The following is a 16,709-nucleotide window of genomic DNA, read 5'->3' as shown; positions in this document are numbered from 1 at the left end:
ATAACGGAGACGACAGTGTTCAACTTTATTGGCTGCAGAGCTGCATGTAAAGACAGTTGTTGTAGGACTGCATCTTGAGTCGCTTGCCAATACTGAGGTAATTTTCAATTGAAATATTTTCCAAATGTTGGTGTTATTTTGAATGATTGCCCCAAATTTTCCAGTTAAATGCATCTGGTAATGCACGTTCTTAAATTACTTTTTATCGTGTTGATTGTAATTATTTGTTAAGAACATAGATTCTACGATTACATAACTGTAGGCGTTATGTAATCGTAAACGTTATCTTCGCACTCGTATCGTAGAACTTCTCCAGGTGTAAACGTTTCCCAGGTTGGTACGCCGTATTGCCAGCAACACATCGCATGCAGATTAATCACCTCGTAATATACACCAGGTAAAGCAGTTTTCTAAAATTCAGTGAATAAGCAAAGTAAGTCAGGGAGTTTCTGTTTTATTAGCCAGAAAATCCATTCTACGATTAACCTGAGAGGACCGTAGAGGTGACTAGGCCGTAGGTGGTCGATGATTGTTTTATGGTGACATCCCTTTGCTGCTGATGTTGTAACAAGGACTGACGCTGTCTCCACCAAATTACGAGTTTTACTAGTGAAATTAGTTGTCGTAATCTTAATTAGAGCTCATCGAGTTTACGTACGTATGATCTGACGAAACTGTTTTTTAACAATCGTTGGTAGTATGTGAGGTGTGATTTAATTTGATTGTCTTTGTTGTGTGCATCGTTCAGTAGCCTGTGATATGGAAGTTTGTGTCTGTTGGTTCCAAAACAGATGATATTTGGAACAAAGTGACTGAAGCAAGGAAATAAAATAGTGAATTAGTATTAAGTTAAAAGAATAAACATTAGTAAAAAGTACACGGAAGACAAATATAAATTTCCATTTTCTATGCAAATTAGCTTTTCTTATTATTTTATGTACTACTATTTTTAACCATTTATTGGTCTGTGTAACAACGGGTGTATCACAGATGCCGGATTTGTAGGAGAGTGAAGAGTTCAAAATGAGACTTTTTGTATCCTTCTCATCATATCAAATCATACAATCAGTTCCAAAATAAACTTTTTTTTTATATTTTAACTCAGCCACAAGATTACTGACGTACTAAAGTGTTTTGATGACAGCGAAAGATGTCTGGACTGATTGCACTCATGCACATGTGCAATGCCAACTGCCTATCTCGTGACCCAGGAGTCCAGTATTCACGTATCCGGTTTTATGTTGCTAGAATATTAAACACATTTCAGGTTGCAAGTGATTCATACTTTCACCCAGTGTTCGTTTCCCCCCAGTGTAAGCCCCAGTCTTAGGTTCAACGCAGAAAAAAAAAACGTCAATGCATGATTAGCTTGTCATTTTCTAGCGATGACAGATGGCTACCATAGCTTATAGAAAATGCGCAGTTAGATACATTTAAAATTCAAATAAAGGGGTAGCTCGCACACGTTGATCATTAGTGGATCGCCATGTCTGTGTAGCTGTGCTTTCGAGATACTGGCGACGCTTCCCCGTTCTACTGAACTCCCTTCACGATGAGTCTCGCTATTTGGGTAAAACCATTTTCAATTGACCGGTTAAATTAGGACTTAAATGTCTCCTACATTAATTTCGTTATAAATAAAATGTCTTCTAAAAACAATGTTCACTGTGTTTTGACGCATTAGCTTTTAGGCTTACTTAGCCTGATCAGTTCCGTGCGTGCGTACAGACACACTGGCAACAAAACTGCTGGCAACAGTAAGGCTTTCTTCTTTTTCTTCTTTTATTTTGTATTTTATATTCAATTTGATACAAGCCAGTGAGTGTTCAAACTGATGATACCTTTGAAATAATAACAATTTGTGTTGGATTATAAATGTTGACCTTCCGTCTATATCCATCATTGGTGGAACGCCCGCTAGCACCGGTGAATTTCCATTCATGGTAAATTAATTACAATCACACAACCATAGATGTTTAAGGAAGGTTCTCTGTTTTAACAATGTTACTGTTTCACTTCCATACGGTGCATCGGTCACGTAATGTTATTTCTTCATTTCGTTTGTTTCATTTTTAGGCTCTTCTTGATTTGGATGGAGCCTTGTGTGGTGGGACTTTGATTGCAGAATCTGTTGTCGTGACGGCGGCCCATTGTATTGGCAGGTAAAATGGCAAGACCGTTGCCACTACACGGCTATTAATCATGTTGAGGAAATATTTCTGCAACGATTTCCATTTTAATGCATGTGTAATTTCGCCTAACCTATCGTTGGCCTTCGCGTGAATCCATTTGTTTTGTGATTTCAGGTCCAATGAATCCAGTCTTCCCTATTTCTTTGTTTTTCTAAACACGTTGTCAGTGGACGGAGATGGGGAAGGCGCGATCGCTCGAGGAGTCACGTCCTTTTTAAAGCATGAGGAGGTAAACATTTGCAAGCAAAATTTATCTTAGACTTGGCATTAATTTCAAGTAATTTTTGGCAAGACGCAGAAAAGAAATATGGTATTTGAGTTCGTTTTTGAGTTTTCGTGCCATAGTATAGAAGCACATTACGAAAAAATATTTCATACTTCTGAGTGTCTCCTTTTTACTAACAATCACGGTAATTCCAGGGCAGGGACATTGCGTTGCTGTTTTTGAATGAAACAGTTACCACCCTCGCGTTCGCCCCCCTTCCGGAGGACGACGGAATCCCGACGGAACCCCCGACGGAACCACCGACGGAACCGCCAACACAACCACCAACGAAACCCACAACGACCAAAAAACCGACAACGACCAAAAAACCGACAACGACCAAAAAACCGACAACGACCAAAAAGCCGACAACTAAGAAACCGACAACCAAAAAGCCAACGGCGAAACCAACAACAACAAAGCCGAAAACTACCAAGAAACCAACGTTGAAGACAACAACAAAACCTAAAACCACCAAGAAAACAGCCATGAGAGCTTTCCCTGACTACGCCAACGAGGCGGCCGTCATCGTTGGATGGGGAATAACCGTTCCAGGTTAAACAATCCCTATTCCTTTGATAAATTACTGCAAATTGTATTTGACCATATCCTTGTCCTAACGAGCGGTTTCTTCTTTCGTTGACCTCAATAGTGAAAGGCGCGTCAGACGTGTTGCTGAAGGCCGATGTTACTGTTCTCGAAAGCGCAGTTTGCGATAGCCAATACGGAGGCGTCGATGCCACTCGATGGTTGTGTGCCGGCGGAGACGGAACAGACACTTGCTTGGTTATTCTCTTAATTCAAATATAAATTTCCGTCGAATCTGATGCAACAAGCGATGGTTTTCAAATGTAAATTTGAATTTGAAGGGTGACAGTGGCGGTCCGCTCTTGGTCAACGGTGTTCTAGCCGGGATCACCGCCTGGGGTGGTCGATGTGCTGATCCTGAACATGCCGGTGTTTACACACGAGTGAGCACTTACGTTGGTTGGATCCGAACCGAAAACCACCAAGAAACCAGCCATGAGAGCTTTCCCTGACTACGCCAACAAACCGGCCGTCGTGGCTGGATGGGGAACGACCTCTTCGGGTTAAACATTTCTCCATTCCTTTGATACATTTCTGAAAATGTATTTACCATTTGTCTTGTCCTTAAACGAAACGATTTCTTCTTTCGCTGGCTCAATAGGTGGAAGCGCGTCAGACGTATTGATGAAGGCTGACGTCACGATTCGAGAGAATTCAGTTTGTAGCAGTCAATACGGATCGGATTTCAACAGCAATGCTATGTTGTGTGCCTCCGCAGATGGGAAAGACGCTTGCCAGGTTACTGTCTCAAGAAAAATATCGAATCAAATCGAATTTGCAATCGCAGACAACGGTATTTAAATGTCAATTTGATTTTACAGGGTGACAGTGGCGGTCCGATTTTTGTTGACGGAGTTCAAGTCGGTATCACTTCCTTTGGCAGAGGTTGTGCTGATCCTGACCATGCCGGTGTTTATACACGAATCAGCACGTACATCAACTGGATTAAAACCACCCAGGCGAATACTAGTAGCTAAATAGCTTATCAGTTTTCACCCGGTACATCCATGCGGTGTGCAGCTTTCGCCGTTACGACTGAACTTGTTTTAAAAGAAAATCCTTTTTTCCTTTCACCTGCATTCAGCATCTTTCTAAAATGTACCTTCAATGCATATTAAAGTATTTAGTTTGATTACGCACGCGTGAGAAAAAAAAATTCCATTGTGTTGGTAAAATAAATTCTTTATTGAGCAAGCATAAAACTGATGGATGTGTTTGTCTCTTTGGATTACTGCCTCTGCCCCTGCCCCTCCAGTACGCCCTCCTCTATTATGGCATAACTTCAAACGGGCATCGATATGGATTTACTAGTGCTCTTCATCGTGTAACGAAGCAACCATCTTTCCTCTGCGTTGGGTATGGCTGACCAAGCGGAACTATGTCACAGTCCATTTGCTGGTTGATAAGTATGCAGGTGGCGTGTATGTGAAAAAAAAAACAGAGTGTTCCACACCTGTGTCGCAGCCATTTAGGTAAGCCCGTGAATGTTTTTCAAATTCTTTAATTGGAACAATTATGCGTATGGTAACTTTGATGAAAACAATCACAGGGAACCCACTGCAACGCGATTCCATACAAAAAAAAGCGTGGACAGGTGTCAGTTAATGTAATATGGAAACGTCATTAACTTTAAGATTCCTGCGCCCAAGGTCGTCAAAAATAATGAATTGTCTTTTGACGTAAATTTCAACTTGTAAAGTAAAGGTAACAAAAAAAAAAGAAAAAAGGAGAAAGGTTACCACTTCCCCGCTTATTCCTTTCCATTTAGATGACCTTTCCTCCTCTGTCTTTGAACAAAGTAATACCGGGAAAAAGCCAAGTTATGTTTGCTAAATAGAGCTACGAAGTCAGGCAGCCTAGCACATCGTGTATTTAACCTGTGTACGTGATGTTGATTTCACCAGTGATTGTTTTCGCGTAGCTTCAATTCGTAGTGCATATTGAAAGCTTGCCATGTTTATTGCAATTGATTCATATCTTATGTCTGTATGGTTTTGGAATTCTTCTAGTTATTTCCATTTCAGAATTAAATTACCTGTTGTGACTGGAAAACGATGAAGACACGACTTGCGTGATCCCCTGATTCAGTATAACTAAGCCAGTAGAAAGTACAATGAAATTTCTAGGCGGTAGTTGTTGGATGAAACTTGTCCCGCACTGCTCGAACGCCATTGGATGCCTCTGTTCGTCGCACGTCATTTGGTACTGAGAAACATAGAAAAACAGAGTGCGCATGTGTGCAAGTGTATCGAACCGCGCCTTGTGTAGAGAAAATGGCTCTCTTTGCTTCCGTCCTCACTCCTGTCTTATCAAAGTCCTAAATCTAAAACTCGATTGAAAATATACCAAGCTTCCAACCATTACACTTGTGTAACTTATGGATACTTTGTGATATCTACGTCAGCAAAGGTGGACGAACTGGCAAGAGGGAGACACATGTGCGCTGTTCCAATTTACTGGCTTCACACACTTTGTTATGCTTTCCATTTGTATGTATGCGTGTTGCGAGAATGTCCAATAGAATATCAGCACATGTACAGTACAGGTGCGTGATTCGCACCTCCATTTTTTTAAAAATTCCCTTCTGTTGGTGACGTTTGTCTGGATCTAAGCTTTTCAAATGCGTGGACAAACCGTTCTGCTTTCCAGCAACGATGGAAAGGTGCCAAGATTCGTGGGACAAACGCAGTTTGGGTCTCCCTCGAATTGAAATAAAAAGGAGACGTTCGAACACGATGATCATTCGTCGATCGCCATCGCTGCCTAGCTGTGCTTTCGGGACGCTCTCCGGATCCATCCTTCACAATGAGTTTCGCCATCTGGGTAAAACAACATTCGTTTTATTATTTTAAGCCCACATACATGTTGTCCTTTTTTTTTGGCTCGTGATGGTAAATTGAAATTGAATTTTATTATGTTTGGATGGAATAGAGATTAGGCTTAATTTGGCTGGTTGCTTTCGTGCATCCGCACACACTCCGTGCCGGCAATAGTAAGAACATTTTTGTTAAGTTGATATCTTAGAACGTGAAGTGTAGAAGAGAAAGTGAGGGGATGGACGGGCAGAAACAGTGAGTGGGTCGGCGGGCAAGAAAGAGGAATTCTTGACTTGTAAAAAGAATTAAGAGTAGACGGGCGAAAAATGGCGTTGATCGATTTTCTGAAAAGTAGCGTTTAAATACGCTAGCGCCACCTATCCCCCGGCCCTGGACGGGCCCAAAGTTACTAGTACCTCGTCATATGCAAAGCAAATGATTTGACATTGTTTTGTTTTTCCATTTTCTTCCCCATTTGTATCTAACACTGGATGTCGTCGCTCAGAGTGTGTCGGTAAGTTTGCAATCCCTCATTAAATGGCAATGCCAATTTTTTAATTTCCAATAATTTGCTGGAACAGAAAACAACGAGTGCCCGACCGACAAGGTGTGCCACAACTTCCGTTGCATCAATCCTTGCTCCACGTCTTGCGGTGTTGACGCTGAATGTACCGTTCGCAATCACGTCACCGTCTGCCAATGCCCAAGGGGATTCACCGGCGATCCGTTCGTCTCCTGTACTCCGTCTTCCAGCTCCAGCCAGACCAGCCGTCAAAGTAAAATGAGAAAACACTGTTGAAAAAAACGAAATTTTAATGATAATTTTCAAACTTTTAAAGCTGGTGGAGATCACTGTACCCCTACTCCGTGCGGAGCCAACTCCGAGTGTCGGGTCGAGAACAATCGTGCTGTCTGCTCTTGCTTGGATGGATTTATGGGCGATCCCATTGAGGTTCTAATGACATAAATAAAATAATAAACAGTAAATTGATTAATAACAAAAGAAAAACTAACTTAAAGGGCTGTTATCGTGAATGCGAAACTGATTTCCAATGCGATACCAACCAGGCTTGCGTAGGCTTCCGTTGCACAGATCCATGTGGAAGTTGCGGAACTGACGCCGTGTGCAACGTTCGGGTATGTATTTTTGGAAAAACCCTCAAAAGTTTCTGGTTTTGTTCTTCCCCCTAAACGATTACGTAAAAATGGTTACGTCATGTTGTTGTTCCTGGAACGCTCTTTAGAACCAACGCGCAATCTGTAGTTGCCCGGCCAACCTCTTGGGTGATCCGTACAGCGGATGCTACCCCGAGTGCACGCAACACGAGGATTGCCGTAGCAACCAGGCTTGCTTCAATCTCAAGTGCGTCGACCCGTGCCAAGCAGCTTGCGGCGACCGAGCCGAATGCCGTGTCGAGAACCACAAGGCCATTTGCTCTTGCCCCAATGGCTACACTGGACATCCATTCACTGCTTGCCGACCATTCGACTAAGAGTAAGAATGTCATAAGCAATCTTCAGGATCTCTTCTAAGCCATATCTCTTTTTCTCTGGTCAAAACAGGTGATCTTTGCAATTTTTGGCTTTGTACCTAATTTAACGTGTCTCAACAACTGCTTATTTCCTACAAATGGCATGATATTATCTTTAATATTATACCTGAATGATTAACTCTGGCCTTAAAATACAATGAGAAAATTCGTTTTCTGAAAAAGACTACTTTGCATATTTATCATTTTTGTAGCTGTATTTGTAGCTGAAAGTTCTAATAGGTGGTCGCTCTGGAGAAAGGCAGCCTTAAAGAACGAAATCTTATGTTTTTAACGAAGTCCAAAAGGAACTCTTGTGCGCGCGTTTTCAACATGTCACCCCCATAGAAAAAAGAAAACAAAGGAAAAAGGTTGCCACTTCCCTTTTTATTCCTATTCTTGTTAGGTAGCCCTTCCCCCCCTTTTTTTTTTCTTGAGAAAGAAAAACCGGGCAGTTTGTTATGCAACTCTGCTACCCTTTAGTCCTTTGTTTCTCCTTGACCATGTCAGACGCAACAGTTGCACAACTGTCTAAATCGTTTCTAGTTGAAAATTATCACGAATCGAACCGTGCATTTATTGTGTGTGTTAACATTCTGCTCAGCGTGAACTTTTCGTTTTGATCTAATGTTCGTTTGTGTAATTCTTCGTGAAAAGTTCAGAAGGCTGAACAATGGTAGGTGTACGAAATGAAGTGGTGCAAGTATGAAAATTACTATCATCGTTTTAAGTGTCTAGTACTCAATCTATGTATTTGCAGACGGACGTAGTTTAGGTATTTGGAGATACTCCTCTAAAATTGTTCAATTTCACAGTTTTTCGAACTAGACTTAATTGGATCCCTGATTTTAATCTTAATTGACAATTGTTATGGCTGATGGATTCGCTTCCATCTAACTTGCATGAGCAATGAAATTTGGAAAACGGCGTACTTGGGTAATACTTGTTAGTCATTCCTTGAACACTATCGATAGCCACCATTCATCATTTCTTCAAATTTCGCTTTCAGAGCACACAGGGGTACGCAGACGTTCCAATGCCTAGCTTCCAGCTAGGGTGTGACATCTAGGTTATAGGTAAAGTGACCGGCCTGACAGAGAGCGATGCAGATGTGCGCGCTTTCAATTCGCCGTAGTGTTGCAGCTGTTAGTGTACTATAAGCTACCTTCCACACACTTTAGTTTTGCAGAAATATGTAGCCTACATGTTATACTTTTTAGAATATACAATAGGATATCAGCACATGTTGCCGATCTGCGTGACTCGCACCTCACGTTGGTTTCATTTGCCTTGTATTGAATCACACTTGTGTGAATTCAAAAACTGACGACGCACGTGGCAGCCCGCCCAGTTATTGCACTGATGACAGAAGGCCGCAGAAGCTTGTTGAAAAGAGGCAACCGAATACCTCTCATATACAAATTTAAAAAGGGAAGGTAACGTTATAACCTAACCGTAAACGTGGCAACCGCCCCGCTGTAGAAAATGTCTCTTCTGTCATCCCGTCATTGGTCCATTGGCATAGGGGAGGGGGTGAGCCCCGGATCACAGGCAATCAGTCGTTTAGAGCTGATCGATTACTGCTTTTATTTCGCATTAGGGCTTATTTGGAAAACTATGGCAACCAAGCATGAGGTGTTTTCTACTTTTCTGGCGTACAAGTGACAACAAAGACAAAGGGTTTCTTCATTCGGGCGCTAAATGTTTTGTCAGGAGGTGTGCAGGTTTACGTGGCAAAAATTTAAAATAATGTAATTTTTTGCATCAATTGCTTTATGTTTAACAAATATTTATTGACCAAACAAAGACCAGATATGGTTGTAGAGAAACGAGCCATTTGCTGCAATTGCGTGCAGGTTATCTGAACGCAAGTTCTTCCATTGGAATTCAGCCCATTTTGTACAGCTCGAACATATGGCTAGTTACCTGAAACTTGATGAATTAATTTCTTTTCCTTTGTCTATTGCATAGATATATACTTCAGAAGTTGGTGGATAGTCAGATAATTACATTGTACAGCAGAATGTGACATTGAATACTATTGGTGTGGATCAATTTTGGTTCAGTGCCTTCAGCATTTATGACAAGGAAGAAATTCATGCAACCCCTAAAAGCTGTGGTTTTATTTGTCAGTGCACTCTTTCATGATCTTGATCATCGTGGAAAGAACAACAAATTCTTTTTTGACACTGCGTCGCTATTGGCTGCAATTTACACAACATGAACTATGGAACATCTTCATTTGGCTCAAACTGTCATCATTCTCCAACAGGAGGGGATAAATATTCTCACCAATGAATTCAAGTAGGCACTATATTTGATTCTTTTGTATTTGTAGTTACACTCCTAAAATTAATAATTATTGAATAATTCCTGGTGTTAAGGAATATTAAGAACTGGGTCATTGTGACAGGCTTGGCTTCTTTCTTTCCTAATTGAGCCAAATTGGCACAAGTTAGATACTAAATGCTATTCTTTCTATTGTTCTTGGTAATAGAGGCAGAATCCAGTGCTGGTTCTATCAGCTCTGGCTTGGAAAGTTTGAAACATTTCCTTAAAAGAATTTCAACATCAAAAGCTTTGCCTGAATCTGTGTTCATTTTAACGTATCCGATGGAGCGTATAACGCATTCAGCGCATGTGTCTGGAAGGAGTCCGTGAGAAAAATATAAGGTACAAAAGCGCATTGGAAACGGGTCCGTTTACATTAACTATGTTTGTATATTAGTGAGAAGGTACTGCTACCGCCGTTGTAACTGTTGCGCCTGCAATGGTGGTGGAAATGGCAGTGGTGCTTGTCGGCCCCGCTGGTGGTTTTGTAATAGAAAAGGCATTAACGCTAATAACTGTACAATTTGATAAGCACATTTCCGTTGCTAGCTAGATTCAAATAGATTCTTAATCAGTTAAGGAGGAATAGGATGTTATACATTCGTAGGAATTGATTGGCAAAATTTATTTGTACTGTCCTGTACTGCAGTTCAGTCTTAAAGCAAATATTGTAGTTTTGTTTGTTGAGTTGGCGGATGGCAGTGGTGGTGATGTCTTGCAAGTTAAATGATTTAACTTTGTCGGAGCTTTGCCGGAGCGAAGAGGCAAATAGCAGGAACTCAGGAATACAATTGAGGTAACAGATGCAATTCATGTTAGGTGTGTTAGCTATGCTAATTTCACGTGAATGACGGTTACTCAGGTAGAAGGCACTGCACGGAAGCATTGTTATTTTAATGTTCCATGTATGTGTAGCAGTTCCTGTTTCAAAGTAGAAGACGAGCTGAACATCAGAGGGTGTAGTGGCAGATAACAGTGCGTCGTGCTACATTGTGGTAATATGTAACGTTAGTACATAGCTTTTTTGAATTAATTAGTTTTATTTTTACTTACTATGCTGTCCGCTGCTGTCTCCGCATATAGTTGGAATTGTAGAAGTCGATCCACCAACCTAGGAAGTCTCGGTGGAAGTTCCTAATGTCGGCTGGGCAGTATGGCAGTATGTCGATGTGGTTTCTGCTTAGATATTGAACATCATCGATGCTGATTTACATTTGTGTTAACGAACTTAGCTCATCCTCCATTCACTACATGCTCGGTAGGCAAAAATACGGTAAATTACAAAGAAGAATTTGGTATTAGTATATTGTTTCAAGTGTTACAAATATTTCAATTTATATACTCAATTTAATTAGTACTATAATATTAACATTAATAATTAATGAACAAGTTAATAAAACTCACCCTCATTTTCTCCATATTACGATAAAAATTCCCAAACCAGAATAATGGCAGATGTGGTGGCCTACGACACCCCTGGACAACACCGAAGATAACAAAGCAAGGTAACATTTGACATTGAAAGGTAAGTTACTAAAATAAAATACCTAAACGTAAAATCACATCACATGTATCAGTCATGCCGAGGGACGATAAGCGCAACCCGTTTGAGGCAATCAATAGTACACATTGGACGAGCAGAACACTTGAAAACATAAAACAAAACGATTTCAGAGATTAGTTCAAGAAAATGTATAACAGAATACTGTGCCACTATGTGATAGAAACGAAAGACTTATTATTAGGGTCCAGCACCAGACATCAGGTAATAGGATAATAACTGATACAGAAAATGGCAAAATGAAAATTTTGTTTACCTTAGCAACAGTCAGGTGGCCTTTGCAACCCATGCTTACTATTCACACACAATTACTGCAAAGTTAAAATGAAAAACATGTAATTTACAAGTTTAAATCCTGCACAAATGCATAACACTTTGAAATCAAAGATGAATTTGCAAATTACTTAAAATTACCAGTGAAACTCACGAACATCCGAAATGTACCACAATCCCTTTTCCAGAAGCAGAGTTGATTGAGTGAATGGATTCTCACACTTATTTTCGAGCCTTAAATAGCAGGTCCATTCCTCCTCTTTCCCCTTCAATTTAGTTATAGCGGTGGCGTCTGGACTTACTTCATAAATATTTAATGAGGTAAAACGTACTTTCTTCTTCCATTATTTAATTTCTGTTTAAAGCTGCATTGCTTTTACGTTCATTTTAGTATGTGTACAAGAGGTATAAAAAATTTCAGTATTTATCCAAGAACCCTTCTTTATCGTTTGTAGGAAACTATTGACCTAGGGCCTACCACATGATGCATTGTTTGGCGTGGCTGTACAAAACCTAAAACTTGTTTTTATTTTATTTTTAAATCAGCTGGTTCAACAGCTGGTTTAGCAGACTAACTAAACAAAGCAAACATATAAGTGTATTACCCGAAATATCCATGAGCTACTCCAAAGGGCTGAATATATAAACATATAGGAGCTACATGGAAGCTTGTACAAGACTATGTAAAAAGGTGGAAGTGAATTACGGCGATTCCATATGTGAAGCTCTTAAAGGAAAAAGGTTAAGCTTTCTGTGTTCAATTTTTGTTGTACTATCAAGAACTTATTCATTTCTGCTCTGTAATAGGTCAGCATCTCCAACTGAAGGTAGAGAAAAGAATCTGAATTATTACTCCGAAGATGCAAAGTTTCAGCTTGTGGAAGCCTCCTAAGCACATATGTTGTTTGCAGCAAATTTTCATCATGTGCCTATTGTGAAAGCGCTAGCTGTACCAGAAAATGGCTTTCTCTCTTCATCTGATATATCTCTTAAATTTCTCATGCACAAGTAGAGCTATCTGGAATTCATTACCAGTCTGGAGAATTTGAAAAAAAAATAAACTATTAATCTACATCCAAAGCAGGTCCAAAAGAACATTAATATATCCCAAGTGATTGCCTGATGAGCATCGGATAGCAACCAAAGAACCTTATAGTTATGAAGATTAGTTTTCCCCAACGTGACATTCCAAATTCAATTCATCACTGCTAAGAGATTTATATTAGTTGTCTCACTTGTACCCTCTGTACATTCTTTTAGGCGTCTCACTATACTTTTTGTTAGTTTGACCTGAATATGAATAAGTGGCATAGCAGTTTAGGCCACCATAGCACAGAATTTTTTCCAGTTTTGCGAACATACCATCACAGCATCTATGAGGAACAGGAGAGGTTAAGTTTTCTTTCTTTAAAAATCTATTTATTTCATAACATACCGTGATGAGCTCTTCTTTTGTAATGGGCAGCCCTCTCTAAGTACTTGCATAAGTAATGCTTCAATACTTGGAATAGCTGAAACAAGTGGTTGTGATAAAAAAAACTATCAGCACCACTGGCAAGAATGTAAACGTGTATGGCAATCCGTTATGGCAATCCGTTATGGCAATTCGTTATGGCAATCCGTTATGGCAATCCGTTTTACACAAAAAAAAAAAAAAAATTTCGCCAAAAAAAAAAAAAAAAAATCACACTTTTTTCTTTTTTTCCGACACGTAGCCATCTACCGCTCAGACTCGTTATTACTGGCGTAGGCAATTTCAGTCCATTGGATGCCATTCGCAGTTAGTTCAGTAGCGTGGATGGAGAGAATAACGCGTGGCTGGAGGAACAATTGAAAAATGGATAAGATAATACAACAAAAGGATGGTAAGTATTAACATTATTATATTGGTTTTCAATTATTAATTATTGTTTATTAGATCAAATTATGAAGCTGCAGGCCCAATTATTGGAACAACACAAAATATTAGATAACAGCAAAGCTAAGGATGGTAAGGGCTTATACGTAATGATTCTATTTATTTGCTTTGATTCATTTGTGTTTTGTAGCTCAAATTTTGAGTCTACAAGCTCAGCAAGGGGAAAAGAACAAATTGGAATGGAACAGTTTCCAAACAGTGAAGGAGGTTTTTCCAAACTCATCCCTAACTGAACATGAGGATGAATTGGCATTAGGTGAACACAGTCAGGTACCTAAACTTTTCAAATAAGAATTCTAAATAAGTATAGAATTTTAACAAACAATTATTTATTGCTTAGTTATTCAGTCTACCACCTGACAGTGTGTTAAAGTTAAATTCTGTTAGTGCTGCACTAAAAGAATTGTTAGTAATAAGTCCATGCAGCGAAGGAATTGAACAATTGTGGGACCGTATTTGGGCTGAAAATGGGTGTGGTACGGAAATCCAGAAATAGCACGAGTTCAACATAAAACATGAATTAGGTACTTTTCGGTTTTTTGTCTATCGAAACAGTATTTTTAATGCTATTATTTTGCATTCACAGAATTCTAGTGGGGGATCAAGTCAAGTCTAGAAGTGTTACAGGATGGAAGAGTGAGCCTACAGTTGAAAAACACTGAAAGTGCATTACCATTAAGGTATGAGGTAAAGTAATAGAGTATGCAAATTGTCTAATGAGAAGTACCATCTTGTGTGAATGAATCATGTGTAACAGCAGTCCTTTATAGTTCTGTTATAGCTAGAAGCCTCAAATAATTCTGCTTCTCTTGCTAAAGAACAACTTGTCCTTTACACTCAGAGTGTTGGTGAAGCTGGGTACTTAAATGGCCCTAAAGATGTTTCACTTCACTGGCATTGCAGCGATGAACATCATACATGGACTCTTTAGGTATGAAAGGAATTTTCTTGAAAAATGTTTGAACTTATGATGAAGCTTTTCTCCTCCTTTTTGCCAACCATGTCTAATCTACAAAAAAAAATTTAAACAATAGGAAAGGATTTTCAGCATACTGGGAACACAACTATCAACAATGCAACATTCTAGGGGTGTTATTTTATCCTTCAAGAGCCTTATACAATGAATTTCATCTACAATTTGTATGGCCTTTCCCGAGCTTCTGCCAGAAGTTGAATCTATGAGTCATGTAAGTCACATGAGCAACAATTGAGATGCTTAATGGTGTTGTTTTTCTTTTCTCAGTGTAGGTTAATAGTAACATTGGATCTGAAAAAATTCTTGGTTGGGGCATGACACTGAATAAATTGTAATGATTGGATGGATGACATGATATTTCTATACTTCATTCGGATTCCCGAGACGGTATTTGATATTTAAAAAATTGAAGTGCATATCTGGGCTCCCTTCTTTTCTGAAGCCCCGTTTCCCCTTGACTCATAATAAGCCCGTAGGGGGTCATGCCCCTACTGTGCGGTATATATAAAAACAACATATACCGAGGTTTGGAGTGCTCTGGCCGGAAAGGGGACGTGGGGTGCCGCTTCGTCCGATGATGTGTTCACGGAGGGTGACGTGGCTGCCCACAAATCCGAACTAAAGGTTAATCGCTCCTGTAAAAATGTTCCAAATCTTCAGCTCTTCTTCCGGCTTCTCTTAGCCAATCACCGGGTAATCTCCCCGGTGGGTCAACAAGGCAGTGTCTCCCCCTGCCTGGGTTGACGGCAACTTTTGAAAGGGCTATTGTGCCTTTTTAAAGTTGCAAAAATAATTGTAATGTGCAGAGAATTTTCAATAAAATTTTTTATAAAATATTTTTTGCAAAATCCGTTTCTTTCATTGTCTGTATTCGCTGTGTTCACACGTTACACTTTTTATATTTAGCTTGCTTAATTCACCTTTATTGTTTTTGTCACCTTTGATGGTAAGCATTGTTTCCATTGGTTTATCGTTTATCTGTAAGTATTATTTATTACACTCTTTGAATTCTTCAACTTAGATTCAAGGAACAATCTGGATTTTTTTGAAGTAATTTTGTATTTTGTTTTACTCGTATGGGAACCGATCCCCAGACATTCAGCGTGCAACGCCGATGCTCTAACATTGAGCCACGAGATATATCTAAATATTTTATTATCGCATATCATATGTTATCGTCTAGGATGTTTATGCAGTCTTTCACAACTATATGTTTATCTTTCTATTGCTTTCATAAGGTTCATAGCTCTGTGGTAGAGCCTTTAGCTGCGATACCTGTTACCCTGGGTTCAAACCTCAGTAGATGTGTAAAAATGAAGTAGAATAAATGTAGATATAATAAATGAGTACATTGCAGAATTGCATTTCAGTTTTATTCTAAGTGTAAATGCAAGTCCACAAGTGACTAGAAAAAAAAGCCCACCTCAAATCCTATGATTCGTGGCTCATTGGTAGAGCATCGGCGAGGTATGCCGAACATCCAGGGTTCAATCCTGGATAATAATAAGAATGCTTACAGATAAACGATAAACCAAATCGACCTTACCATCTAATGTGACAAAAACAAATAAAGCAAAGCAGTAAAAAAAAATTGATAAATAATGTGTGAACAAAGCTAACACAGACAATGAAAGAAAACAAATTTTGCAAAAAAAATTTTATAAAAAATTTTATTGACAATTCTCTCTGCACATTACAATTATTTTTGCAACTTTAAAAAAGGCACAATAGCCCTTTTCAAAAGTTGCCGTCAACCCAGGCAGGGGGAGACACTGCCTTGTTGACCCACCGGGGAGATTACCCGGTGATTGGCTAAGAGAAGCCGGAAGAAGAGCTGAAGATTTGGAACATTTTTACAGGAGCGATTAACCTTTAGTTCGGATTTGTGGGCAGCCACATCGCCCTCCGTGAACACATCATCGGACTAAGCGGCACCCCACGTCCCCTTTCCGGCCAGAGCCCTCCAAACCTCGGTATATGTTGTTTTTATATATACCGTACAGTAGGGGCATGACCCCCTACGGGCTTATTATGAGTCAAAGGGAAACGGGGCTTCAGAAAAGAAGGAGCCCAGATATGCACTTCAATTTTTTTAATATCAAATACCGTCTGGGGAATCCGAATTAAGTATAGCAATGTCATGTCATCCATCCAATCAATACAATTTATTCAGTGTCTTGCTCCAACCAAGAATCTTTTCAGATCCAATGTTACTATTAACCTATATTGAGAAAAGAAAACAACACCGTTAAACACATCA

At 39.6% G+C, this 16,709-nt stretch overlaps 3 protein-coding genes and 2 long non-coding RNA genes across 6 annotated transcripts in view; 4 read left to right on the top strand and 1 right to left on the bottom strand.

Annotated features, from left to right (window-relative positions):
- The window catches only part of LOC130689400 (lactosylceramide 1,3-N-acetyl-beta-D-glucosaminyltransferase-like), an 83,999-nt gene that overhangs the window by 33,423 nt on the left and 33,867 nt on the right, over positions 1-16,709 (top strand). The gene's annotated exons all lie outside the window — the stretch shown is intronic.
- On the top strand, positions 3,108-4,125 carry LOC130690800 (trypsin-1-like). The gene is made up of 4 exons (XM_057513674.2): positions 3,108-3,243; positions 3,327-3,547; positions 3,647-3,783; positions 3,867-4,125. Exons 2-4 carry the CDS (start codon positions 3,481-3,483, stop codon positions 4,020-4,022), a joined length of 360 nt encoding a protein of 119 aa, XP_057369657.1. The 5' UTR covers positions 3,108-3,243; positions 3,327-3,480; the 3' UTR covers positions 4,023-4,125.
- Positions 6,348-7,577, top strand: LOC130690798 (uncharacterized). Its single transcript, XM_057513673.2, has 5 exons — positions 6,348-6,375; positions 6,443-6,637; positions 6,701-6,813; positions 6,882-6,998; positions 7,106-7,577. The coding sequence occupies exons 3-5, from the start codon at positions 6,796-6,798 to the stop codon at positions 7,352-7,354; spliced, it is 384 nt and encodes a 127-aa protein (XP_057369656.1). The 5' UTR covers positions 6,348-6,375; positions 6,443-6,637; positions 6,701-6,795; the 3' UTR covers positions 7,355-7,577.
- LOC130690799 (uncharacterized) lies at positions 10,326-11,757 on the bottom strand. The gene is made up of 6 exons (XR_009001094.1): positions 11,697-11,757; positions 11,539-11,593; positions 11,269-11,366; positions 11,126-11,197; positions 10,775-10,968; positions 10,326-10,706 (listed from the first exon to the last, which is right to left on the bottom strand). It is a non-coding gene; the product is annotated as an uncharacterized LOC130690799 (long non-coding RNA).
- On the top strand, positions 13,656-14,916 carry LOC130690802 (uncharacterized). Of its 2 annotated transcripts, XR_009001098.2 has the most exons (5): positions 13,656-13,743; positions 13,814-13,997; positions 14,060-14,153; positions 14,244-14,404; positions 14,508-14,916. It is a non-coding gene; the product is annotated as an uncharacterized LOC130690802 (long non-coding RNA). The 2 variants fall into 2 exon arrangements; XR_009421302.1 differs by having other exon boundaries at positions 14,060-14,404.

This window comes from Daphnia carinata, chromosome 6, assembly GCF_022539665.2.
Source record: "Daphnia carinata strain CSIRO-1 chromosome 6, CSIRO_AGI_Dcar_HiC_V3, whole genome shotgun sequence".
NCBI lineage: Eukaryota > Metazoa > Arthropoda > Branchiopoda > Diplostraca > Daphniidae > Daphnia > Daphnia carinata.
This window is presented reverse-complemented; position numbering and strand designations above follow the sequence as displayed.

Coding starts and splice junctions, on each gene's coding strand:
- LOC130690798 (XM_057513673.2), top strand. Junction 6,999..7,105: donor ACGCCGTGTGCAACGTTCGG/GTATGTATTTTT, acceptor AACGCTCTTTAG/AACCAACGCGCAATCTGTAG.
- LOC130690800 (XM_057513674.2), top strand. CDS start 3,481: ATGAGAGCTTTCCCTGACTACGCCAACAAACCGGCCGTCGTGGCTGGA. Junction 3,548..3,646: donor ATGGGGAACGACCTCTTCGG/GTTAAACATTTC, acceptor CTGGCTCAATAG/GTGGAAGCGCGTCAGACGTA. Junction 3,784..3,866: donor ATGGGAAAGACGCTTGCCAG/GTTACTGTCTCA, acceptor TTGATTTTACAG/GGTGACAGTGGCGGTCCGAT.